Source organism: Sardina pilchardus, chromosome 3, assembly GCF_963854185.1.
Source record: "Sardina pilchardus chromosome 3, fSarPil1.1, whole genome shotgun sequence".
Classification (NCBI taxonomy): Eukaryota; Metazoa; Chordata; class Actinopteri; order Clupeiformes; family Clupeidae; genus Sardina; species Sardina pilchardus.
The window spans coordinates 14754728-14779147 of NC_084996.1; the positions used below are offsets into that span (position 1 = coordinate 14754728).

General features: G+C 45.2%; 1 protein-coding gene across 2 annotated transcripts; it reads left to right on the top strand.

Moving 5' to 3' along the window:
* The first annotated feature begins 71 nt into the window (after positions 1 to 71).
* Positions 72 to 24004, top strand: foxk2b (forkhead box K2b). Of its 2 annotated transcripts, none has more exons than XM_062532049.1 (9): positions 72 to 542; positions 6661 to 6855; positions 14603 to 14747; positions 15263 to 15409; positions 16703 to 16896; positions 18099 to 18307; positions 18871 to 19155; positions 20645 to 20857; positions 21597 to 24004. In XM_062532049.1, exons 1-9 carry the CDS (start codon positions 247 to 249, stop codon positions 21833 to 21835), a joined length of 1923 nt encoding a protein of 640 aa, XP_062388033.1. In that variant the 5' UTR covers positions 72 to 246; the 3' UTR covers positions 21836 to 24004. The 2 variants fall into 2 exon arrangements, with proteins under 2 accessions (XP_062388033.1, XP_062388034.1); XM_062532050.1 differs by having other exon boundaries at positions 21600 to 24004.
* Positions 24005 to 24420: the final 416 nt, after the last annotated feature.

A 24420-nucleotide genomic window follows, 5' to 3' on the forward strand; every position in this document is an offset into this window, starting at 1 on the left:
TCATGTCATACACTCCTCCTGCGTTGTTTGGTTGGCTCTTTCTCCTTCCCTTTCTCTCTGTATCGCGGCGGTGGGTCGGAGCCGCTGTCTGTGGTGCCCCACGTTCCCCTCGAAATTTTCTGTTTTAATTTAGATGCCCTGTCCCCAATTCGGCCTTTAGCGATACCAAGTAAAGCACATCATAGGACATCTTGATACTAACGTTAGAATAATTATTTCTTGGAAATTATAGCATTTATCCAGAAAATGGCGGTGGTAAGCGGGTTGGCTGGGCCGGCTGTTGCCCGGCTCGAGGGCCGTGAATTCGAATACATGATGAAAAAGCGCTCGGTAACCATAGGGAGGAACTCGTCGCAAGGCTCTGTGGATGTGAGTATGGGTCATTCCAGCTTTATATCCCGAAGACATCTTGAAATCTTCACAGCCGGCGAGGATGGCACAGGCAGCGGTGACTTCTACCTGCGTTGCCTTGGCAAAAATGGGGTGTTCGTGGATGGGGTGTTCCTGAGGCGAGGTGCAGCTCCTCTTCAGCTTCCAAGAATGTAAGTTTACTCACTGCATGTCCCTATCGCCTTTATTATTGTTATTGTTTATGACCTCTTCGGTGCACGTGTTACACCTGGCGTTAGTAGCTAACGCCTTTGAGAATGCCCTTTTCTGGAATGAGCGAGATAACCACAATAAGCACGTCTCCATATTGCTAAACCCCCACATACCCGGTGTCTGTCTAGGTTTTCTACAGTTTACCTCAGACTCCTGTTGTTTTCTGGTCTGTTGACCCATCTTACTGTAAAATTGGCCCTCGGCACGAGTAAAGCACGTTGGCTTGAAACAGGAAATGTTTCCTTCTAGTGTAAATAATCAGCCAGCCTTTGTGCCGTGCAGGGTGGCCTAGTCTGGGTCGTCCTTCAACTAACTTAACCTAAAAGAAATGTTGCTCTCTGTGGGGGGAAAGAGTGTTTTGAGAAATCCCATTGAACTCACATAATGGTGACCACTACGGACGAATGCTGGGGAGTATATTTTGGTTTGATACAACGTTTTTACTGACATGCAGAAGTTGAAGCTATGTAAACACGCAGCACACACGTACTCCTCTAGTCTGACCACAGTGTAGGTGTACATCGGTCACGGTATAAAAAACGTTACTTTTTAACGAACTTAGTGCAATGTAATGAGAGAGGGTAGAAACACCCTGATGTACTGTAGCTACAGGTTGGTTTGTGATTTTGATATTCAGCGCGCAGTGTTTTTGTGGGAGGGTTTGTTTGTTTGTTTGTTTGTTTTTTTTTTTTTTATCTTAGAAAGCAAATACACAGGTATGTGAAATTGTGACTGCATAAGGAGTTTCTGTTTTTGTGTCTCTACTCAGAAATGTATTCATTTTGTACCCACTGTTTGTGCCATGTTGTGGATTCTTTTAGGACAAAGGTCCATCCTGCAATGTAAACATAAACGTTATGAAGGGAGCTCTGTTGGAGACCCAACTGTTCTAGATGAAGCTTGTTACAATACAAACTTTGTATAAGCCTATAGTCTATATATACATCCTTAATACCTTGCATTCTTCCCAGTCTCTGGCTTTTATACCTTGACATCAAAGGCTGAACTAGGAGGTTTATCTCTTCTTGATTATTTGTCGTTGACCTACTGCTGTCACATGCATTCACAGTTCCCTTCTTTGCATGCACACTACTTCTGTAAACCATCCACCCGGTTGTGGAGGAAGGTCAAACAGGAGCAGCCCTGAAGTGATGCATTGATTGTTATCATATCATAACAAACAACAGGACAGGGGGGATAAGTACCTCCTGAAAAGTGACACTTCATTGCCTTCTCACATTTTATTGCTCTTAATCAGCTCAGTGAGATATTCTGTTCACGTACACAGAATGTGGTAGTGGTCAGATTTCAGCAATGTGTCTGTGGTTTGGTAAGAATGTTGTTGTCAGAATTTGTACACAAGGCTGTTTTCAAGGACTCAAAACAAACCCAAATTCCATTTGCCCTGCAGTGGCAGGGGTCTTGATGGCACAGGTCTACGTTCCTTTGTGCAGAATTTGACATAGGCATGTTTCCTGTTGCTGCGTTCAAAACCCCTAATCATTTCTGAGTAAACCTGCAGACAGCATTGGAAGGTGCTTAATCAGTCAGAAAGTAGATGACTAAGTCCCTGCTGCAGCCATAGCCAGGGTGGTTCTCGTTGAGCCACAACACTGGTTTACCGACATTGTTATCAGCACAAATGTATCACTTCGGCGCTAGTTTTTTCCTCTCTGTCAGATGACTCACGTTTCACACATTACCCCCATTCGACCTGGCTTCCCTTCTCAATGAGCTGCGGTCGGTCGCTTGCTTGCTCCGTGAGGAGGAGGAAGTGGGTTAGGGTTACACTATCGAGCCCTACACGCCGACTAAATAGCCTTTAATGAAGTCCCAGGCACTGGTTGTAAGACACCAAAACCAACACTGGGAATTAAGTCACCTCAAGTGTTTGACCTGAGCCTCTTCACTTGGCTGCAGAGGAGATCTTGACAGGTAATGTGTTGCTGATAACATGGATGAAGTTTTGGGCATATGGTCGTGATGGTTAGAGTGTTGTGTTTAGTGATCACCTGTGATGTAAACGGTCTTTCTTTGTAGATAGTGGTATGACCATAGGGTATGACTTGATGGAAAAAGCGGTGTTTGCGTTCAAAGACATGTTTAATAAGCCCCTATTTAAATAACTCTTACATGCAAAAATAAACCTTAGTTCTTCTCAAGGCAGTGAATGTATATACGTATAAAGCACCTGCATATGCTGGTGTGTCTTCAGGAGCGTTTTTCCATGATTTCACTTTTGTGTTTCTTTCTGTTGATTTTTTCCGTGGGCTCAAGTGTGTAATGTGTGTTTTCTGTCTTTCTTTTAATTAAGGCCTATGCCAGCCCGAATCGTTTTCCAGAAAGACACATTGGCTTGACACATTAATGTTGTTTAATAATGAGCAGGTCATGCGCACTGATAGATTGACTGTGATGAGAGGAGCTCAGGTATCCATCTAGATCTTATATGCTTTTGGTGTGATTCTTACCTTGACCTGGCTGTCATCTGAAAGACAAACACTGAGAGCATTGTGTGGTGTGGGTGTGTGTGTGACAACGCGCATATGTTGTCTACTGGGCCTGTGTGGTTACCAAGGGGACCCCCAGTGGAATGACATAACCGACCCTCCCTGGCATCCAGCTTTCCTCACCATATATACACACACACACACACACACACACACACACACACACACACACACACACACACACACACACACACACACACACACACACACACACACACACACACACACACACACACACACACACACACACACACACACACACACACACACACACAGACAGTCCCTTACACTAACACTACACTTTACAAGGCTACTGCCTGCAGCTATTTGGGTTTGTGAAGTATGGTTGCCTTTTATTTTGGGTCTTCCTTTCTGCTAAACTTAGTTTTCAAAATGGTGTGTTCTTTTGGAGAGCTGTTTTTTCCATTTGGTACAGTGTAGTGGAGTGGGGGGGACGTTGAAAAATGAACTGGCTTCCTCTTACAAATGTTTGCTTCCCTCACATTTTAAAGCTCCCTTGTCTCTTCCTGCTCTGATTTAACAAAGTCTGGATCGCTGTTGCAAAACTCCAGCTTCAATGAAGGGGGAGTCTGGGGGTGGGGAGAGTGGGGGCTAGAAAATTGGCAGAGGTGCTTCCCTGAATGTTAAAATGTGACTGAAGAAAAGGAAAAACTGTGGTGTTCAGACACACACACACACACACACACACACACACACACACACACACACACTCGCTTGCATACACACAACAACACTACACTTCTTTTCACAATGGCTTGGAGTTTCAGTGCATTCCATGCCAGCCTCGTAAGAGGTGCTTTCATCCGACCTCCCGCTCTAAAGTGGTTCAGCATGTAGCTGGAGCGAGCAGAGAGGGGAGAACATGTAGCCATCTTGTGCATGCATCCATGCAGTTCTGCTCCTTTTCTCAACTCTGAACGCAGGCGTGGCACACAACCTGGTTCAGAGTCTCACGTATGGACCTGCGTGCCATGACCTTAAACCAGCAGAAGATGTATTTGTGTTTTGTGTGTGTGCGCGTGTGTGTATGTGTGTGGCTGTGATGGTGGCTCCATGTGAGCCAGCTTGTGTATATTTATAAAGTCGCCTGTGTGTGAATGTGTGTGTTTCTCATTGGCCTCCTCAGTCTCTGCAAGGTCGCCCCCCTCTGGATGGAATGCGACGTCTGCAGGCAGCATTCCTGCACTAACGGAACCCTCGTGGTTGCCATGCCACTGCGCCGGAGCACAATGCACGCCTCTCCTGTCCTGTTTTTAGCTCCCACGTTATCTGGGCTGGACGTGAGGCGGAGATGACTACCCACCACCCATGATTATTTGTTTTCATCCCTCTCTCTCTCTCGAGTGTGTGTGTGTGTGTGTGTGTGTGCGCGCGTGTGTGTGCGCGTGTGTGTGTGTGTGTGTGTGGGGATTGCTAAAAGCATGATCCCCAGCAGCAGCAGTGCTGTCCATCTGATCAGGTAGGGCCCTGAGGGTGGCGGCTCAGAGGGGTCTGGGATTATTGCTCTGAGATTGATGGTTGCTGAGTAACAACGTTGCTCTGTTGGCCCATTACGTAGGTCCTCTCTGAGAGAGAGAGAGAGAGCTAGGGAGAGAAAGAGAGAGAGAGAAAGAGAGGGAGAGAGAGAGGACCTCTCCCTCAGAGAGAGAGAGAGGGAAAGAAAGAGGGAGAGAGAGAAAGAGAGAGAGAGAGAAAGAAAGAGGGAGAGAGAGAGAGAGAGCACAGCGCATGTAACCTCTCCATAGCTTGTGCTTTACAGTGTATCTGGTCATCTCTTGGATGCACATGATGTGCATAGATCCAGCCTCCAACCACAGAGCTGTTTTTCCCTTCCAAAGTGGCTGATTTAGCCCACAAAGACAAATCCCCGCCTGCATCTGGACAGTGTGCGCCCGACTGCAGTGCAGATGAGATTCATGCAACAAAATGTCCAAGGATTTTTCCCTTGTTGGAGAGGAAATGGTGATAAACGTCTCCACTCCAGACAGACTCCCTCCCTCCCTTCTGTCCCTCTCTCTGCACCTTTATCCACACCGGTTCTCCCTTCATCATCTGTTCCCATCCCTCACTCTACCGCTGCAGTCTCCCCAACCTCCTCTCCTCCCCGCTCTTCTCATGAATTCATCACATCTCTCGCTCTCTCTCTTGCTCGCTCTCTTGTTCTCTCTCTCTCTCTTGCTCTCTCTCTCTTGCTCTCTCTTGTTCTCTCTCTTGCTCTCTCTCTCTTGCTCTCTCTCTCTCTCTCTCTCTGTTCATGTATGCCTCCTAGCTGCAATTCTATTTCCTTCTCCTCCCATACCTTCTAATGTGTCTCTCTATTGCTCCTGTCCCCCTCCTGTGAGTGGCTCTTTTCCTCTCCAGCCATCTCCCTCTCCTCTCCTCTCCTCTCCTCTGAGTCCGGCTCATGTATGTACAGTATCAGCTCATCTCCTGAGTCCTCTGTGCCCATAGTGACCGCACTCTCTTCCTTAGAGCTAATAACGTCGTCAAATTTAGTTAATCTGAAGAGCAACAGAAATGGATAATAGATACCGTTCAGAAATGTGAATTTTTTTTTCTGGCCCAGAAAAGGTGGAATTTCACAATCATGACGATAAGGTAAAAATAGTGAGAGAGAAAAGTTAGCCTAAGCTCTTAAAAGTAAAATCGTTTTCAAGTCGGCCCCCTTTTCTCACTCTTTTTTTTTTTCATGCCCTGTCTTGTTTTCTGTCCTCCTCTCCCGCCTGTGTGTGATGGCTTTGTCTGAGGTTGGCACCAGCCGCAGTGCAGTGCAGTGCATGCCATGGCGTTCTGGCATCCTGGCCCAAGGGGGCTTGGCGCCGGGCAAACGCAGCCCTCGGCCTCAGCAACCCTGACAAGAGTCCCCCGGCCATAAGATGGCATGATTTATTTACATGGTCCGTGGTGATACTGTGGAGCTCGCTTTCTTTGCCTCACTTTCTCGCCGTGTGTGTGTGTGCGTGTGTACACATATCTGTGTGGATGAGAAGCCTCACAGTGTTTGAGATCAAGTCGGTGTGTGTGTGTGTGTGAGGGCTAATTTTATCTGTTGGCCCTGCAGGACTGTTGCCCTACTCTGAGAGAGATGGCTGCCATGGTAATATTTGGCCTGGCTGAGGGGCCTGGATCAGGGAATAGAACCGGTTAGCTTATTTTCAGAGAATCAGTTATTGTTGGTTATGAATGATGAGTGTCCAGTGGACAGGCACAGGGATTATTTTATGTATAGTAGTTTATATGTTTATTTCTTTGTATGATGTTCATTGCATCTACCTTATGTCTGCGTTAAGCTGCGCATTGTATCGTGTAATGCAACACCACCCTTTCCTTGGGGATGAATAAAGTAATTATCTATCTATCAATCTAACTATCTATCCTAATTTCATGCTGGCTGTGATGCCATGCCCTCTGGAGACTGAGACTGCTCTGTTCTGGTATAACGTTGCCGCTGAGCTCTATCACCCCGTTTCCTGGTCCATCCTAACTCTGTCTCCTCTTCCTCCTTCCTCTTCCTCCTTGCCCGCAGGTGCACCTTCCGTTTCCCCAGCACCAACATCAAGATCACCTTCACAGCGCTGTCCAGCGTGAAGAGGGAAAAGCGTGAAGCCCCCGAGTCGCCCATCAAGTCTGTGCAGCCGCAGATCTCGCCCCTCACCATCAACATCCCAGACAACATCGCCCACCTCATGAGCCCTCTGCCGTCCCCCACGGGGACCATCAGGTAGCTGCACAACGGCAAACATGCAGTACATGCAGCCATGCAACACATGCACGCACACACACACACACACACACACACACACACACAGTCACATACAATACAACGCTCCATCTCGGGTCTCCATTGAACGACTGCACACACACACACACACACACTCAGTGACGTACAGTAAAACACTCTCCGTTATATCTGGGTCACCATTATTAAACACCCCTGATAATCGTTGGTGTTTTTTTTTATATCGGGGTAATTGACGTATCCAATAGGGATGTCACGAGAACTGATACCTCAGTACCAAATTGTTCCCAAAATTCACGACTGTACCCATTCCTCTGTGGTACTGAAATACTGTAGGTAGTGGGCATGCAGCCTACGTATTTCTTCCAGGCCTGCGGGGGCAGTGCATATGCCTACTATGCGTGTTCTGTTAAATGCCAAAAATAGACTGTCAACATGTCATTTGAATAGAGCGTGGTGCAGCAACACTGACAACTGAGTCTTCTTAGCTTGTTGATATTGTAATTGCATTCAAAGCAGATCATGAGGGGGGGAAATGGCAGAAACCAGTCTGCAAATAGTGCCATCAAGCTTTAATTTGAAAAGACACAACATGTCCAACTTAGTACTGTATGTATGTGGAACGTGGATTTATATGAATTTAAATGAGAATGTTGAGCTTGGCATATTATGTCCTAGTTGTCTAATTGGGTTTTATTGCTCAAGCAAAGGAGTCTGATCATATACAGTATACATACACACACACACACACACACATCAAACAGAAACAGAAACCTTTTACTCTTTCATGTAATGGCCCTTGTGTTGGCCAATAGAAAATCCAGCCCCCGCTCAGTTGAAAGCAGCACTATGCAGCTGCACAAAAACAGAAGACTCCGGCATGCTGTGCTCAGGAATATGGAGGAAAAGTCACAGATCCTGCCACGGGTGACCTTTGCACTGCTTGAATTGACAGGAAGTTGGATATGTCTGTATTTAAGTTCTGCTGCCTGCCAGCTTCTATGGTCATGTCTTTGGCAGTTTTTGTCATGTAGCAGATATTTATCTTGGCCGTTCACCTGGAAGAACCATAATGCATTGGTTATTGCACTCCGGGTGGAGTTTGTTGTTAATTTGAGCCTTCTGCGTCACCTCATCAGAGCACAACGTGAACGTTTGAGTCCATTTCCATTACAGAGCAGACTCCCAAGAGCTGAAGTCTCAATCTTGTGGTTGAGGTCTGAAGGCCACATAAATGAAGCCTTTTGGTCTGCGTGCGGCTCACAGCACACTGAGTCCTCGTGTGGCTGTCCTCCTGTGGTCTGACCGCAGCAAAACACCTCAATCCTCTCCAGCATACCAGGAGGATGATCACATCCTTCGGAACACCCTCTCACCGCTAGTCCCCACCAGAGCACTACTACTGTGGACAGGACACTGGTCTGCTCTATGCGCAGAGCTTTGATCAGCGACCCACAGGCTGTCTTATCACATGAAGGTTAATTCCCTGACTTGCAGCGAACAACGGAAATGATGTGGCTGATTTTGCCACCATCTTGGGTGGTCTATTAATGATCTAGTGTGATCCATTGCAGCTAGGTATTGGCTAGACTAGGCAATATTGTAGCTCACTAGAACGCTCCCAATTAGTGGTAACCTGTGGTTAGGTACCTTGATTGATCTGGTGCTCTGGTTTCAGATTTGATTAACCTTCCCACGTTTATATCAATCAGTTGGGCTCAGGCTCCAAGCCAATCTTGATGCAGAACTGAACACAGAAGAGGAGATGTCAGAGGGTGCTTGGCTTTTACTTATGGAGCTTCTGATCAAATAAAACACGATCCCTTCAGAATGCTGTGCAAGCAGTTATGTGAATATATTACCTTTTTAGTAAGGCATTTTCTTTTGTTTGAAAAGAAATACTTATGTTTCTCATTGCAGTTATATCTTATCCTTTTCAAGCTTATTACAGTGCATGAAAATGCACTGTACTGTTCTTCCTAGTCTTCTTCAACTTCTTATTATTACAGTGCATGAAAATGCACTGTACTGTTATTCCAAGTCTTCTTATTATTACAGTGCATGAAAATGCACTGTACTGTTCTTCCTAGTCTTCTACTTCAACTTCTTATTATTCTTCTTCTAACGCACGCAATTCAGCTTGAACCGTTTAATGTAGAAACTTCATTCAAACTGTGTTACGTAGATCTTACTTAGGACATCGGAGGGATGTATTTTTCAACTTTGAAACTTTTATACTTTTTAAACTATTAGTTAAAAACTATTACAATTTCCCCCATAGACTTAACATTGCTCATTATGACATCACGGCAGCAATTAGAATCTTACTCCAGCTGGTCAGCCACCTGGGCACCAACTGTCAGTTTCTCTCTGAAGACTACATATTCTGTTCCCCTGTATCCTCTGCGCACAACAGTATCAATATAAGTCCTCCTAATTCCATCCAACTTTATATCCATTCATCTTCTTCAAACCATTCACTCATCCACCCATTCTAAACAGTCTGCCTATCAACATCAATTAGACGCTCTACATTCAACTTTTAAACAATCTACTCTGTCTCAGGCTGGCTCTCTTAAGACTAGCCAGTTAAATTGATTACACCTGTATCTGTATCCACTACTCTCAGTAGAGAGCTGTGTCTCTCCACTCTACAAGACTATAAGGCACATTCCATCCAACATTCTATCCATTCATCTTCTTCAGACCATTCACTCATCCACCCATTAAACTGTCTATCAACATCTATTAAACAATCTGTCTATCAACATCCATTAAACTCTCTGTCTATCAACATTAATTAGACTATCTACATTCAACTTTTAAATTATTTACTCTGTCTCAGGCTTTAAGAGTACACTCTGGCTCTCTTAAGACTAGCCAGTTAAATTGATTACACCTGTATCAACTACTCTCAGAGAGCTGTATCAGTGTCTCTCTTAACAAGAATATAAGGCACATTCCATCCAACCTATCCATTCATCTTCTTCAGACCAATCACTCATCCACCCATTAAACTGTCAATCAATATCTATTAAACAATCTGCCTATCAACATCCATTAAACATTCTGTCTATCAACATTAATTAGACTATCTACATACAACTTTTAAAGTATTTACTGTGGGTCCCTCTCAAGCAGCGTTTATATGTCCTCCCTCGCTCCTCGATCCTCAATGATCTACATAAAGAAAGATAGAAGAAGGGCTAGACTATCCCATTGTTGCCGCTCCATCATTCTTTATGTAGATCAGTGAGGAGCGAGAGAGGACGCGTAAACGCTATATGAGAGGCACCTTCTGTCTCAGGCTTTAAGCATACAATCTCATTAAGACTACAGATCCTGTTTCACTACTTCCTCTGTCCACAACTGTTTCAAAATAAAGGTCCTCACAGCAATAATACACTATTAAATCATTTAACCACTGAAACTACTCAACTATTGAACTGTTCAACCATTCCAACTGTCAGTTATCATCCACTATGCCTCCAGTCAACTACATGAAACCTCCATGTACCTAGCAACCAACATAGCAACCATTAAAATTAAGTGTTTATGACCGTTTCCATAGCAACCAACATGATTATACTGCAGTAACTTCTTGTTTCCTGATAGTGGCCACCATGGATACCCTAGCAACAAATGTTTCAAAATAAAAGTCCTCACTAGCAAGTTAGTTAGTTAGCATGGTTAGCATAGTTAACATTGTTAACATTGTTAGCATAGTTAGCATTTTTAGCATAACTGCAAAAAATCATCAACTAAGTTAGCTAATCAGACTGGTTAGCATTGTTAGCAAATTTAGCATTAGCATTACTGCTTGAAATCATCGGTTAAGTTAGCTAATCAACCTGGTTAGCATTGCTAGTAAAGTTAGCATTGCTAGCATAATTAGCATTTCTAACGTAACTACTAGAAATCATTAGCTAAGTTAGCTAATCAACATTTTAACATGAATAGAAATCATTAGTTAAGTTAGAACTGGAATGTTTCATCTTTAAACTGTCTACCTTCACACTATCAACTCTCTGTAAACTATGCAACCACCATGTTTACCCTAGCTACACCTTAGTAACCATATCTTCATTATCTATCTATTTTTGCATTTTCATGCACTGGTAATTCCTTGGAATTGCATTTCTAGTTAAACTTCTTCTTCTAACGCAGCCAATTCAGCTTCAACCGTTTAACGTAGAAACTTCATTCAAACGTTGTTGCGTAGGTCTTGCTTATGCCATGCCTGCTTTGTATTTTTCAACTTTGTAACTTTTATACTTTTTAAACTATTAGTTAAAAACTATTACAATTTCCCCCATAGACTTAACATTGCTCATTATGACATCACGGCAGCAATTAGAATCTTAGGCCAGGTGGCCGGCCACCTGGGCACCAACTGTCAGTTTCTCTGGCTTTAAGCATACAGTCTCTCAGAAGACTACATATCCTGTTAACTGTTTCCTCTGTCCACAACTGTTTCAAAATAAAAGTCCTCACTGCAATAATACACTATTAAATCATTTAACCATTGAAACTACTCAACTATTGAACTGTTCAACCATTCCAACTGTCAGTTATCATCCACTATGCCTCCAGTCAACTACATGAAACCTCCATGTACCTAGCAACCAACATAGCAACCATTAAAATTAAGCGTTTATGACCGTTTCCATAGCAACCAACATGATTATACTGCAGTAACTTCTTGTTTCCTGATAGTGGACACCATGGATACCCTAGCAACAAATGTTTCAAAATAAAAGTCCTCACTAGCAAGTTAGCTAGTTAGCATAGTTAGCATTTTTAGCATAACTGCAAAAAATCATCAACTAAGTTAGCTAATCAACCTGGTTAGCATTGTTAGTAAAGTTAGCATTGCTAGCATAATTGGCATTTTTAGCGTAACTGCTAGAAATCATTAGCTAAGTTAGCTAATCAACATTTTAACATGAATAGAAATCATTAGTTAAGTTAGAACTGGAATGTTTCATCTTTAAACAGTCTACCTTCACTCTATCAACTCTCTGTAAACTATGCAACCATCATGTTTACCCTAGCTACACCTTAGTAACCATATCTACATTATCTATCTATTTCTGCATTTTCATGCACTGGTAATTCCTTGGAATTGCATTTCTAGTTCTTCTTCTAACGCACGCAAATCAGCTAGAACCGTTTAACGTAGAAACTTCATTCAAACTATGTCACGTAGGTCTTACTTACGTGATGTGGGCTTTGTATTTTTCAACTTTGTAACTTTTATACTTTTTAAACTATTAGTTAAAAACTATTACAATTTCCCCCATAGACTTAACATTGCTCATTATGACATCACGGCAGCAATTAGAATCTTACGCCAGGTGGCCGGCCACCTGGGCACCAACTGTCAGTTTCTCTGACTTTAAGCATACAGTCTCTCAGAAGACTACATATCCTATTCACTGTTTCCTCTGTCCACAACTGTTTCAAAATAAAAGTCCTCAGTGCAATAATACACCATTAAATCATTTAACCATTGAAACTACTCAACTATTGAACTGTTCAACCATTCCAACTGTCAGTTATCATCCACTATGCCTCCAGTCAACTACATGAAACCTCCATGTACCTAGCAACCAACATAGCAACCATTAAAATTAAGTGTTTATGACCGTTTCCATAGCAACCAACATGATTATACTGCAGTAACTTCTTGTTTCCTGATAGTGGCCACCATGGATACCCTAGCAACAAATGTTTCAAAATAAAAGTCCTCACTAGCAAGTTAGCTAGTTAGCATGTTTAGCATAGTTAGCATTATTAGCATAGTTAGCATTTTTAACATAACTGCAAAAAATCATCAACTAAGTTAGCTAATCAACCTGGTTAGCATTGTTAGCAAATTTAGCATTGTAAGCATAGTTAGCATTTCTAGCATTACTGTTAGAAATCATCGGTTAAGTTAGCTAATCAACCTGGTTAGTATTGTTAGTAAAGTAGCATTGCTAGCATTATTAGCATTTTAGCGTAACTGCTAGAAATCATTAGCTAAGTTAGCTAATCAACATTTTAACATGAATAGAAATCATTACTTAAGTTAGAACTGGAATGTTTCATCTTTAAACTGTCTACCTTCACACTATCAACTCTCTGTAAACTATGCAACCACAATGTTTACGCTAGCTACACCTTAGTAACCATATCTACATTATCTATCTATTTTTGCATTTTCATGCACTGGTAATTCCTTGGAATTGCATTTCTAGTTTCAGTATCGTCTATAACATGTGAAGTGTTTATTAGCATGATGCTAAAGTAAGTTCTGGCCCTCCTAAAAAGATTCTATAATGTTATGCACCCCAGATATGCCTCCACCCCCCTCCCCCCTATACAAGGTTGTCACAAGCACCTTGGGTCAATTACGTTGCATTTTAAGTTTGCTATATAAATAAATGTGACTTGACTTGACTTGACATTAGCACCACAAAGAAATGTCCTGCAATGTAGAGACGGACATGCTGGTACTCATTTGAAGGCAGTGTGATACTTTTTCTGGAAATATTTAGCACTGTGTCCTTCATCCAGGCTATTACTAAAAAAAGCCCTGGAAGCGTCATCCAAACTCGAACTGAAGCCTCCTTCTGTAAGGCAATTATGAAAGCTGTCAGGCCCTGACAGTTACTCTGGTTTCATCTCAGCTGTCCAGAATAGAAGACTGTACTCTATTTGATGGTGCTCCTTTGCCGGTGGTGGCTCTCGGTTCGGTTGTAGAGGAATGAGTAGGAATGGCTGAAACCACATGCTGTGTGTGTGTGTGTGTGTGTGTGTGTGTGTGTGTGTGTGTGTGTGTGTGTGTGTGTGTGTGTGTGTGTGTGTGTGTGTGTGTGTGTGTGTGTGTGTGTGTGTGCGCGGCCACAGCATGGTTGCTAGGCAGAAGGCAGCCAAACACAAAGTGCACACTCAATCCACCTACACACATAAAAATTCACTCACACACACATTCAGGCACACCGATGCACAGAACACACACCAGCGCCAGCAGCAGTGCAGTGCAGAGAGCCATCTCTGAGTCCTGCAGAATTCCAGAGCTGATTGCAGTCGTCGCACATTACGGAGTTTGGGCTTTACTGCTGCTGGGCCAGACGAGGACAGTGGCAGCAGTGCATGAGCAGCCCGGTCAGAAGCAGAACATGAAAACAAATAGCAAATCGGATCTCTGGTGCTCCACCACGGCTTGGTCCTCAGCTTCCCCAGAGGATAGAGTCGTCTGTCAACACCAACACACACACACACACACACACACACACACACACACACACATGTGCAATTTGTGCATGATTAAACATACACACACACACACACACACACACACAAATGTAAACCAGTATGTTTATTTCTCTTGTCTACGCCTTTATTGGAGAGAATAAAGAGCTCCAGCGTAATTCAACATAACCCTGGAGTACACTCTGATTCTGTGGTGTTTCTCATTCACACAAGCCGATGTGCCTACATGTGTGGTCTCGCCTCTCTGACACACACACACACACACACACACACACACACACAGGCCCCTTCTTACCGCTGCTTCACGCTGCCCTAAAGCTCCTTGGATGCACTACAAGAACAATCAAGGGTTACACTCAATCTGTCAAATGTATACACCATCAAAGGTCTTGCGCACACACACACACACACACACATTCTTGGTGCTAACTCGGCCTGCCTCTCCTCTCTCCCCCTCTGCTCCGCTCAGCGCGGCCAACTCGTGTCCGTCCAGTCCGCGGGGCGCCGGCTCCTCCGGCTACAAAATAGGCCGCATCACCGCCTCCGACCTGCAGCTCATCGACAACTCGCAGTCGGAGAACGACAAGGAGGCCTCAGGTGGAGACAGTCCCAAGGTGAGCAGCACTGTGTGTGTGTGTGTGTCTCCTACTCACTCCTCACACACCTGGTGTCCACACCTGGTCATTCAGATGCCATCGCGGCCTCGAGGGAAATATGCCGTCAGGTAGATGGGAATGCTTGATTGATGGACGGGATTTAGTACACGGAGCCCGCCAGAGATTTAGTTATTATTAAATGAGCAGAGGAGGATTTTGGAAGTCGGTGAGGTTGAAATGAGTTTTGCTTTTGGATTAGGTAATGATTGGCTTTTGTAATAATACGCTGACAGATGGCTGATCTGATCAATAGAGAAATGTAGAAAATGGTATGAAAGTCGGGATACTGTATATCCTGTTTTTTTGTGATGCAGCAGATGTTGCAAGCTTGCATACAAAAAAATGATGTATATGTATTATGTATATATATTGTATATATATATATATATCATTGTTTATGTTTTTATATATAATAAAGAAAGGAATAAAAATCCAAATGTCTGTTCTCTCTCCTATCCCATGTCTCTCTGCAGGACGACTCTAAACCCCCGTACTCGTATGCACAGTTGATCGTCCAGGCCATAACGATGGCCCAGGACAAGCAGCTGACACTAAACGGCATCTACACACACATCACCAAGAATTACCCCTACTACCGGACTGCAGACAAGGGCTGGCAGGTGAGCGAGCGAGCGCGCGCGGCCGCAGTGCACAGACACACACACACAGCGCTAATCCGGTTACTGCTCATCACAGGGGAATCAACACAGGCCAAATTTCATTCACAGGGTTCAGACAGGCTTGCCTGGGTTTTCTTGTTTTTCTGTCGCTTGGATGTTGAAACGCAAGTTGTGTGGGCTTCTGCCGAGGAAATTGCATGGCAGCCTAGTATTTCTTCAGAGGACAAGACAGTCATGAACTGCTAGCATTGGCTAACTCCCAAGTGTAACAGATAAGGTTGACATTAGTTTGTGTGCGTACTGTATATGAATAACCTCCATTATTGCAGCTGCTTGCAGTGCTAATAGAGAAGGAGCAGGGCGCATATTGTACAGTGACTCCCAGCACTTGTGTGGCTAACTGATGATGTCTGGCTGGAGGGTATATCTGGTAAATTCATTATGGATGAAATCATGGCATTGCATGTGTATGTCCTTAATTTGGAAAGAGTACCAAAATAGACCTCAAGTTCATTTTTTATGGTGCTTTGTAGTTATACAAAAAGTGTAGCAGGCGAAACATAGAAGCTGTTTCAGCCCATATCTTGGTGAACGGATGTTATGTCCAGGGTTGCAATCCGGGAAATGTGTTTTTTTTTTTTTTTTTTGTGGTGTGCATTACATGTCCATTCAGTTATTGGTGCAGAGCATTCATAGCCTGGCTAAAACTAGACTTCAATTGAGATATTGATATCCTTTTCATGGGGCATCAACAACACATACATCTAACGTAAGTCAGCTCATGAAGGTGATGCTAATTATTTCAAAAGTCCAGCAGACACACAACTTACTGATCAGTGAACCCTTTAACACATTTGTTTGTTTGTCAAAGAAAACGCACTGTCCAGGCCGTTCAGTTCTGACATGATCAGTGCCAGCCATTGTTTTGCGTTTAGGTCTACCGTTGTATAAAGCCCTCCTTATATCAGCCTGTCCATTTTGTTCTGGTTTGAAATCTGAAATCCGGGGCCAGATGGAAATGCCAACACAAATTAAATGAGCTCTGAGATTTGTCTGGTTCCCAGGAATCTGCCTGTGGTGAGGGCCGAGCCGGCTGTGGCCTCGCTGCCCCCCAGCCCAGCTTAATTCCAGTGAAACGATAGCTTCAATGATGCTTTCCATTACATTGAGTGTGGGACAGACTCTTATGTGTGTAACTTTAGCCTGGCTAAGTTTGGTACCAGCCAGGTCACCGGCCTCCGCTTTCAGACCACAGCGAACCGAGATAGAAAATGTCCCTCTCTGTGTTCCCAGAATTCCATCCGGCACAACCTGTCGCTGAACCGCTACTTCATCAAAGTGCCACGTTCCCAGGAGGAGCCGGGCAAGGGCTCGTTCTGGAGGATCGACCCGTCGTGCGAGGGCAAGCTCATCGAGCAGGCCTTTAGGAAACGACGCCCACGGGGCGTCCCTTGCTTCCGCACCCCACTGGGACCACTCTCCTCCAGGTAACACACACACACACACACACACACACACATACACACACAATTTGAGATTGAGATCAGTTGCATTGTTTTTTTTAATCAGGGCTGCAGTTTTCAGATTACATTATGTGCTTACATAATTGCAAAAGGGTTCTCCAATCTTTTCTCAGTTAGCCTTTTAAAACGATATCAGATTAGTAAACAGAATGTGCCTTTGGAACATTGTATGAATGGTTGCTGATAATGCGTATCTGTAGATATTGCATTAAAGATCAGCCATTTCTTTCTACAACAGTCATCATTTACAACATTAATGATGAGTACAAGGATAATTCAAAGTACGCACACACACACACACATACTGTATACAAACAAAAAAACACTGTTGTGTACAGGAAGAGATTACTTAAATACAATCCTTTGTATGCAGAGATTACAAATGTTTGTTGTATGCAGAACACAGGCAAATACACACACACACACACACATGATATTTATCACTCGCCACTCATTCACACATTGATAACACATCTCAGCAGCAGTGTGTTATAAGGAGTCTCCTAAGAGCTTGTTTTCCCAGCCGCACCCTAACCATTAGCAGCTTTCACATGAGTCCAATCAGACTCATGCATCCCTTTTGGCCTGTACAAATCCATCTCTCTCTCTCACACACACACACTCGCTTGTGACCCAAGTAGTTACAGCAAAACAAATGAATCACCCCCAGGATGTTTGGGTGATGCTTCTGGCACACAGTTCACCTCTGGCCTGTCTAGACCATCCGCTATGGAGGCCTGCTCTGGACTGGAGGAGTATGAGTCGGCCCTTATTGGCCTATGATGGGCTGATTAGGTGTGCTTAGTTGTCCCAGAATGCCATAAACAGCTTTGTTGTTCGAGCCGAGTGCGCAGTCCAACAGTAACAGTTAGCCCAAAGCGAATCTCAAAATAGTCCAGCTTCTAGTTTTCTGTCCGCAATTTACTGTTTGATGAATGTGTTTTTCTGCATGGCTGTGTTATGTGAAAGACATTATGGGTCGTTCCTCTATATTCTCCAAAACATTTTTGACGGAAAGTGTTTCTGTATTCAGCGCTGTCTACTCTCTGCCCTCTCGCTGTGCACAGTATAGGCCTTGTTTTCGCTACTCCACCCCAATGCTCAGTGTCTGACTGACCTGACCTGACCTGTCCTGTCTGACGAGCCCTCCTCCTCTCTCCCGTCAGGAGCGCCCCGGCCTCTCCGAACCACTCGGGCGTTCTCTCGGCCCACTCCAGCGGGGTGCAGACCCCGGACAGCCTGTCCCGCGAGGGCTCCCCTGTCCCCGGGGAGTCTGAGCCCGCCCCTGCCCCGGCTCCGGCCCCGCCTCCCGCCACAGCAGTGCAGCCCAAACTCGCCGTCATACAGGAAGCACACTTTGCCCAGAGCACGGCAGGTGAGTCTCACTCACACACACACACACACACACGATGGATTTACATTCAGCTCATTCATATATTCTTTGTGCTTTTATGAAAATTTGGCGCAAGGATTTGAGCATCTGCGTGTGTTTTCATCCACTGTGTTACGCAAGTAAAAAATGGACATCCCCTAAAGTTGGGAGTTCTGATCAGCGGTGGGATCAAAGGTCATCCCTATTCAGGGTAGTGTTTATGGACACACACGGGTAGAAATGCAACGGATGTGAATACATGCGTTTAAATTGTTTCCATCAGTAGACATAGTAGATCTTATGCGAATCAGTTGTTAATCCGCACCCTTCTAACAAATTGAATTTCATGTACAATGCACGTGTTTCCAGTCGGGATTTCTTATTCAAATACGTAGCTCAGTCACAAATGCAGGTACTCAAACTCAGGAACACGGAGTACTTTCTGATGCATCTTAACTCCAGGACTGACGTGTGTCTGTGTGTGTCTGTGTGTGTCTGTGTGTGTGTGTGTGTGTGTGTGTGTGTGTGTGTGTGTGTGTGTCTCTGTCTCTCTCTCTGTCCCCCAGGCTCACCTCTGGGCAGCCAGCCGGTGCTCATCACTGTGCAGCGGCAGCTGCCGCAGTCGGTGAAGCCGGTGACGTACGCGGTGGCGACGCCGGTCACCTCGGCCGCGTCCCAGCCGCAGCTCATGCAGACGGTGCACGTGGTCCACCAGCTGCCCGCCACCGTGGCCGTTAGCAGCGTGGCCACGCTGGCCGCCGCCGCCAACACCTACACGGTCACCAACGCCAACGCCCTCGCCACCATCAAGAGCGAGCCGCACGAGAACGGGGACCACGCCGAGGCCAAAGGTGAGGGGCGGGGCGGGGTGCAGCAGGGGTCAAAGGGCATGAGAATGGGCAGGTGCGATGTTATCCAGGTGCTCATGGGGTGCCTTTCATATAGGGATGTATCGGTCCTTCCTTCCTTCCTCCCTCGATCCTCGTTCACCGGAAATCGCTCACAGTCGAAGTCACGAGGACATCTCTCATTCATGTAATTGCAACCAGAGGAGGCAAGACCAGGCATAGACCGAGTTCATCGGGCTTCGTTCCTCCATCCTCCGCTCGTTCCTGCGTCGTTTCCTTCACAAATTCATTAGTAGGAGGGACTATGACCGGGGGGAGGATCGAGGAAGGAAGGAAGGACCGATAAATCCCTATATGAGAGGCACCCATGGAGGCTTATTAAAGTAGCGCAGTGGGCATTTATGGCCTTGGTTCATTTTCAGTGTAATGGGTTGTTACCCATTAAGCGCCATGTTGGTACCCGGTGGGAAGATGGATGAAATGGATCCCACTCATCATCAAAATGAGTATGAATCTGTTATTCTAAGGCAGAATAACTATATAGTGTTGTGTTGATAAAAATAAGATGTTTCACTACTCACTCCTAGTGAGTAAATGGTCTGTGAAATGACAGGTGTGAAATGCACAGCCTGGGTTCGTTCAGTTAGTGTACAGTGCATTTATTCCCTAAAAGTGTAAACTGGCAACTCTTTCAATTCCTTTCCTCCTCAGTGTAATGTTTTGCACAACCGTGTGAACCTGTTCTCTAGTCGTGCTCCTGACCTGTGTTACAGTCTTACACAGACTAGTACAATAGATTGCGTTTCTCATAACGGTGTTTCCTGTGTGACCTGACTTGACTACCTGTGAGAGACGGCCGCTATGACTCGTCAACTTTCCGCTAAGGGTTTGGTTTTGTTGGTGAGGCTGGGTGTGGGCTTTTTTTTTTTTTTTTTTTTTTAACACAAAACAAACGGCTCCTATCATGTCATGTCATGACGTGACGGTTCCATTGTACAGTTTGGTTCGCCCCTGTAAGAGTTGTGACGTTGTCATCGTTTTACTTCCATTTCTACCCAGTAGTGGTGTCTGCCTCGACTTTTTTTCATGATTATTATTTGAGCACTCAGAAAAGCTGTTTTGCAAAATGTTTTGTAAAACTCCACCCCAAAGGTCAGTCAGGATTGGGTGCCATCTGTTGACACGCAACAACAGGCTGTTCTGATTAGTCGTTCTGACCAGAAATACTCAGCCATGGCGTACGGCGTTAATCTCACTTGTGTTAATGATAATAAAAAAAAAAAAAGCCTAACGGACATATGAACGAGGTTAAATAGCTGATTTTTGTTGGAGTGGGTCTTTAAAGCAAGAGTCTGCGATGTTGATATTTAACCTTGAAATCAAAGTATGGTGAAATTAGTGGAATTGTTTATGGCTTCGTCCTGGGTTAGTCACAGACTCGACTTGTAATCGTGCTCTTGATTTAAAACAATCTCCTCCTCTCCCCCTCTAGTGAAAGTGGAGGCCATGCCCACCATTACCCATACTGCCCTGGGCTCGGCCGGCCGCATCATCCAGGGCAGTGCGTCGGCTCAGCCCCTGCAGACGGTCACCATAGTGCAGCAGGCGCAGCTGGGCCACCACCAGCTGCCCATCAAACCCATCACACAGAACGGCACCCACTTGCTGCCCATCGCCACTGCCATCCAGGCCACCGCCAGCCCAGGTTAGCATGCACACGCGCGCACACACACACACACGTACACACACCACACTGCCATCCAGGCCACCGCCAGCCCAGGTTAGCACGCACGCGCACACACACACACGTACACACACCACACTGCCATCCAGGTTTGCACACACACACACACACACACACGTACACGTACACACACCACACTGCCATCCAGGATAGCTCTCACTCACACACACCACTGTCATCCAGGCCACTGCTATCCCAGGTTAGCACACACGCGCACACACACACACACACACACACACACACACACACACACACACACACACACACACACACACACACACACACACACACACACACACACACACACACACACACAGACTAGATACCAGTGCCATGGCCAACCCTGGTTGGCACACCCACACACCTGCTCACAGTCATGGTCATATAGTGTATATATAGGAGCATGCTGTAGTCATATATAGGAGCTAACGTGTCTCCTGCATGTTTCTATCTATGGTTCTCCTTCTCCATGTGTTGTGTCACACACTCTAAAGCCCAATTCACACCAAAGATTCCTGACGCGACGACACCGAGTCGCAGCGGTGTGAATTAGAAGTCGCACGTAGTTGCAAGCCGTCGCAGAGCTTTAAACATGTTGAGTCGCAGTCGCAAGGTTTTAGAACGTTGCAGCTCGTCTCGTCTCGTCTCGTCGGGAATCTTTGGTCTGAATCCTAACGCACGTGTCTCTCTGGTTCCCCAGTAGGAGCCACCGCAGTGGCCAGTCCCCTGCACATGCTGGCCACCCACGCGTCCGCCTCGGCCTGCCTCCCCACCAAGCGGCAGAACGGCGAGCGCGAGTCTCCGTCCGGCGGCGGGCAGCCCGAGTCCAAGCGCCTGAAGACGGACCCCGACGGCGACGGCGCACCCAACTCCGGCCCAGCGGCGGCGCAGCCGTCGGCCGACACAGACGCAGCAGCCACCGCCGCCGCCAGCGAGTAGTCTCTTCTCGAACCCCCCACGCCCACACACACACACACCCATACACACCACCACCCACATCCACCATCTCTCTCTCTCTCTCTCTCTCTATCTCTGTCGGTCACTCTCTCCTCCCTCATTTTTCTCTCTTTCTCTCTTTCATTCACTTGACCTGTCCTGTCTTCTCCACCACTTATCTTCCATCAACCCCACAAGGTGCCAAATGGAGAAGATTTTTTTTTTTTTTTTGTTACGTTGGAATATATTACAGGACCCCAGGACCCTTAACAGTGATAATTTTCCATAAGAAGAAAACAGGGAAGATGAGGACCACCTTAAGAATAAAACAGAACCGCCCAAAGCCCCCGCCCCACACGCACACACACACACACACACACACACACCCCATCCCCCCCACCCCTCTCCTGCTGTGAGCCAAGCCTGGCCATCACGGCCCCTGAGCAGAACAGCCCTAACGGGACGCCTTAATCACCTGGACGTGAACACTGGGCAGTGAGCGAGGGCGATCTCCACAACCCCACCCAATACCCCACCCACTACCCCATACCAATCCAACCCCAAAACAACCCCCACCACCGCCACCACCATCTTGCTGCCCCTGGACCCTTAAGGAGCCTCCATCGGCCGCCTTCCCCCAACCAACCAACCCCTCCCCAGGCCTGAGGAGAGGCGGCCAACCGGTAGCATTTTCTAATAGCAGCAGCCTCACTGAGAGGGGCCAGAACCCTCAACCAGGACCTCGATTCCGAACCAGAACTCGTGCGTTTAGCTCAAAGGGATCAAAAGCACCATTTCCTGGCAGCTAGCCTCCTGGTGAACTCCAGACGGATCCACACATTTCCCCCCCGGTCGGATCCACACATTTCCCCCCCGGTCGGATCCACACATTTCCCCCCCGGTCGCAGCTTTTTAAAGTAGGACTGCAGTATTTTGTTGTTCAGACATGAAGCATAGGAACTTTTTTTTGTTGTTTTTTGTTGTACTTTCATTTCTATAGAGTAAATGAGTAACAACAAGAAACTATTCTATTGGCAAGAACACATGATGAAGATGGTGGTGGTGCATTGACATTTGAAAAAAAAAAGAACTTTGAAAAAAAAAATGAAAAAAAAAACACAACTCGCAGCATTTCTATGTGGACTTAAGGTTTTAATTCCAGTCTTTTTTCGGTTCAGTGAAACTGAGTGTAGTTTCTTTTCTATGATAAAAAAAAAATAACCATATAAGGAGGTTTTTTTGTTGTTTAGTTGTTTTCGTTGTCACCGTTGCTGCCGAATCGGGTTAGGTCTTGTGTTGTTACACCTCCCTACATGTTTTCATACTTGCACAGATAACTGAGATAAACCATTACGTGATTGCCATGTGTAGTTATTCGGACGCTTCGTCAAGCTTGCATGTACCAGACTAGAGAAGAATCTGAGCCGGTAATAACTATACATTTAACTGAACAGAAGAAGATAAAAAAAAAAAAACCTGCTTCGAATCAGACCGATCTGCACTTGATTTAAATGTTCTTGTTTTTTTAATGACTTTTATTTTAGTTGTTTTTGTTTACTTCCCCTGCGGTTGTTTTCCTTGGCTGTTGTGGGCTCCATGGTGTTAGCAGACCCTTGCTTGAAGACTCCTCTCCCGACCTCAGTCCCCCCCCCCCCCCTTTTCTGTTCCCCTGCTCTGGCGCGTCTGTCCTCAAGATTGTATGTGTTCACCGCGAAAGGCAAAAAAATAAGCGATCGATGTTTGTTCTGCTTCAGTGGGTAAAAAATGCTTTTTTTATAAATTAATTTAAAAACCTTATCAACCTCAGAACTGGCTGTGTTTCCTTGCATTTGTTCACACAACCTTAAGATGACCTCTACGTTTGTAGTGGGTGTGGTGATGTTTTCAAATCATTTCGGAAGTATTTTAATTGAGCCAAGGCAAATTGTATTTAAAGATAAGAGCGTTTGCTTTGTGATAGTAAACGCTGGGTTGATTTCAACGCCACGGTTACAAAAAAAAACAACTACCTGAGCCTAAAAGACCTTTTTTTTCTGGTCATCAAAGTAAGTGATCCAAGGCCAATACAAACACAGAAATATTTTATTAATCTCAAGTCAGTGGAGACTCACAAATATTAAACAGAGACTGTATTTGAATTTCAATAAATACAACTATCATATGTCCCATGAATCTCAGATTGCAGCTTTTCATCTCATTGCGTTGACCAGTTTTTCCTTCTTACATGTTTCACGTTGCATTTAGAAATCTGGTTTTGCTGTCGGCATGGCATGTTCACACAATATTATCACCACAGCAACATACAGCATCAAGCATCAAGAGATACACAAATTGTAGAGGTTCTTGCCATTTGTGAAATATGTGAAATGGAGTTACAGATCTGAATTGCAAATGTCCCAGATCAGTTACATGTAGAGCATTAACGCAGTCCCATACATACATGGCTTCCCCATCATTTACTTTTTACCACTTCTGTGGATTCTGAGGTAGGTCACGTGGTCTCTGACACTTTCTGGCACTGTCACAACTCCTCCACTAGGTGGCAGCATTGCCTTCCATAGTCCAGAGCCAGTGTGATCATAGTCCTT

Coding starts and splice junctions, on each gene's coding strand:
- foxk2b (XM_062532049.1), top strand. CDS start 247: ATGGCGGTGGTAAGCGGGTTGGCTGGGCCGGCTGTTGCCCGGCTCGAG. Junction 543..6,660: donor CCTCTTCAGCTTCCAAGAAT/GTAAGTTTACTC, acceptor CCTTGCCCGCAG/GTGCACCTTCCGTTTCCCCA. Junction 15,410..16,702: donor CTGCAGACAAGGGCTGGCAG/GTGAGCGAGCGA, acceptor CTGTGTTCCCAG/AATTCCATCCGGCACAACCT.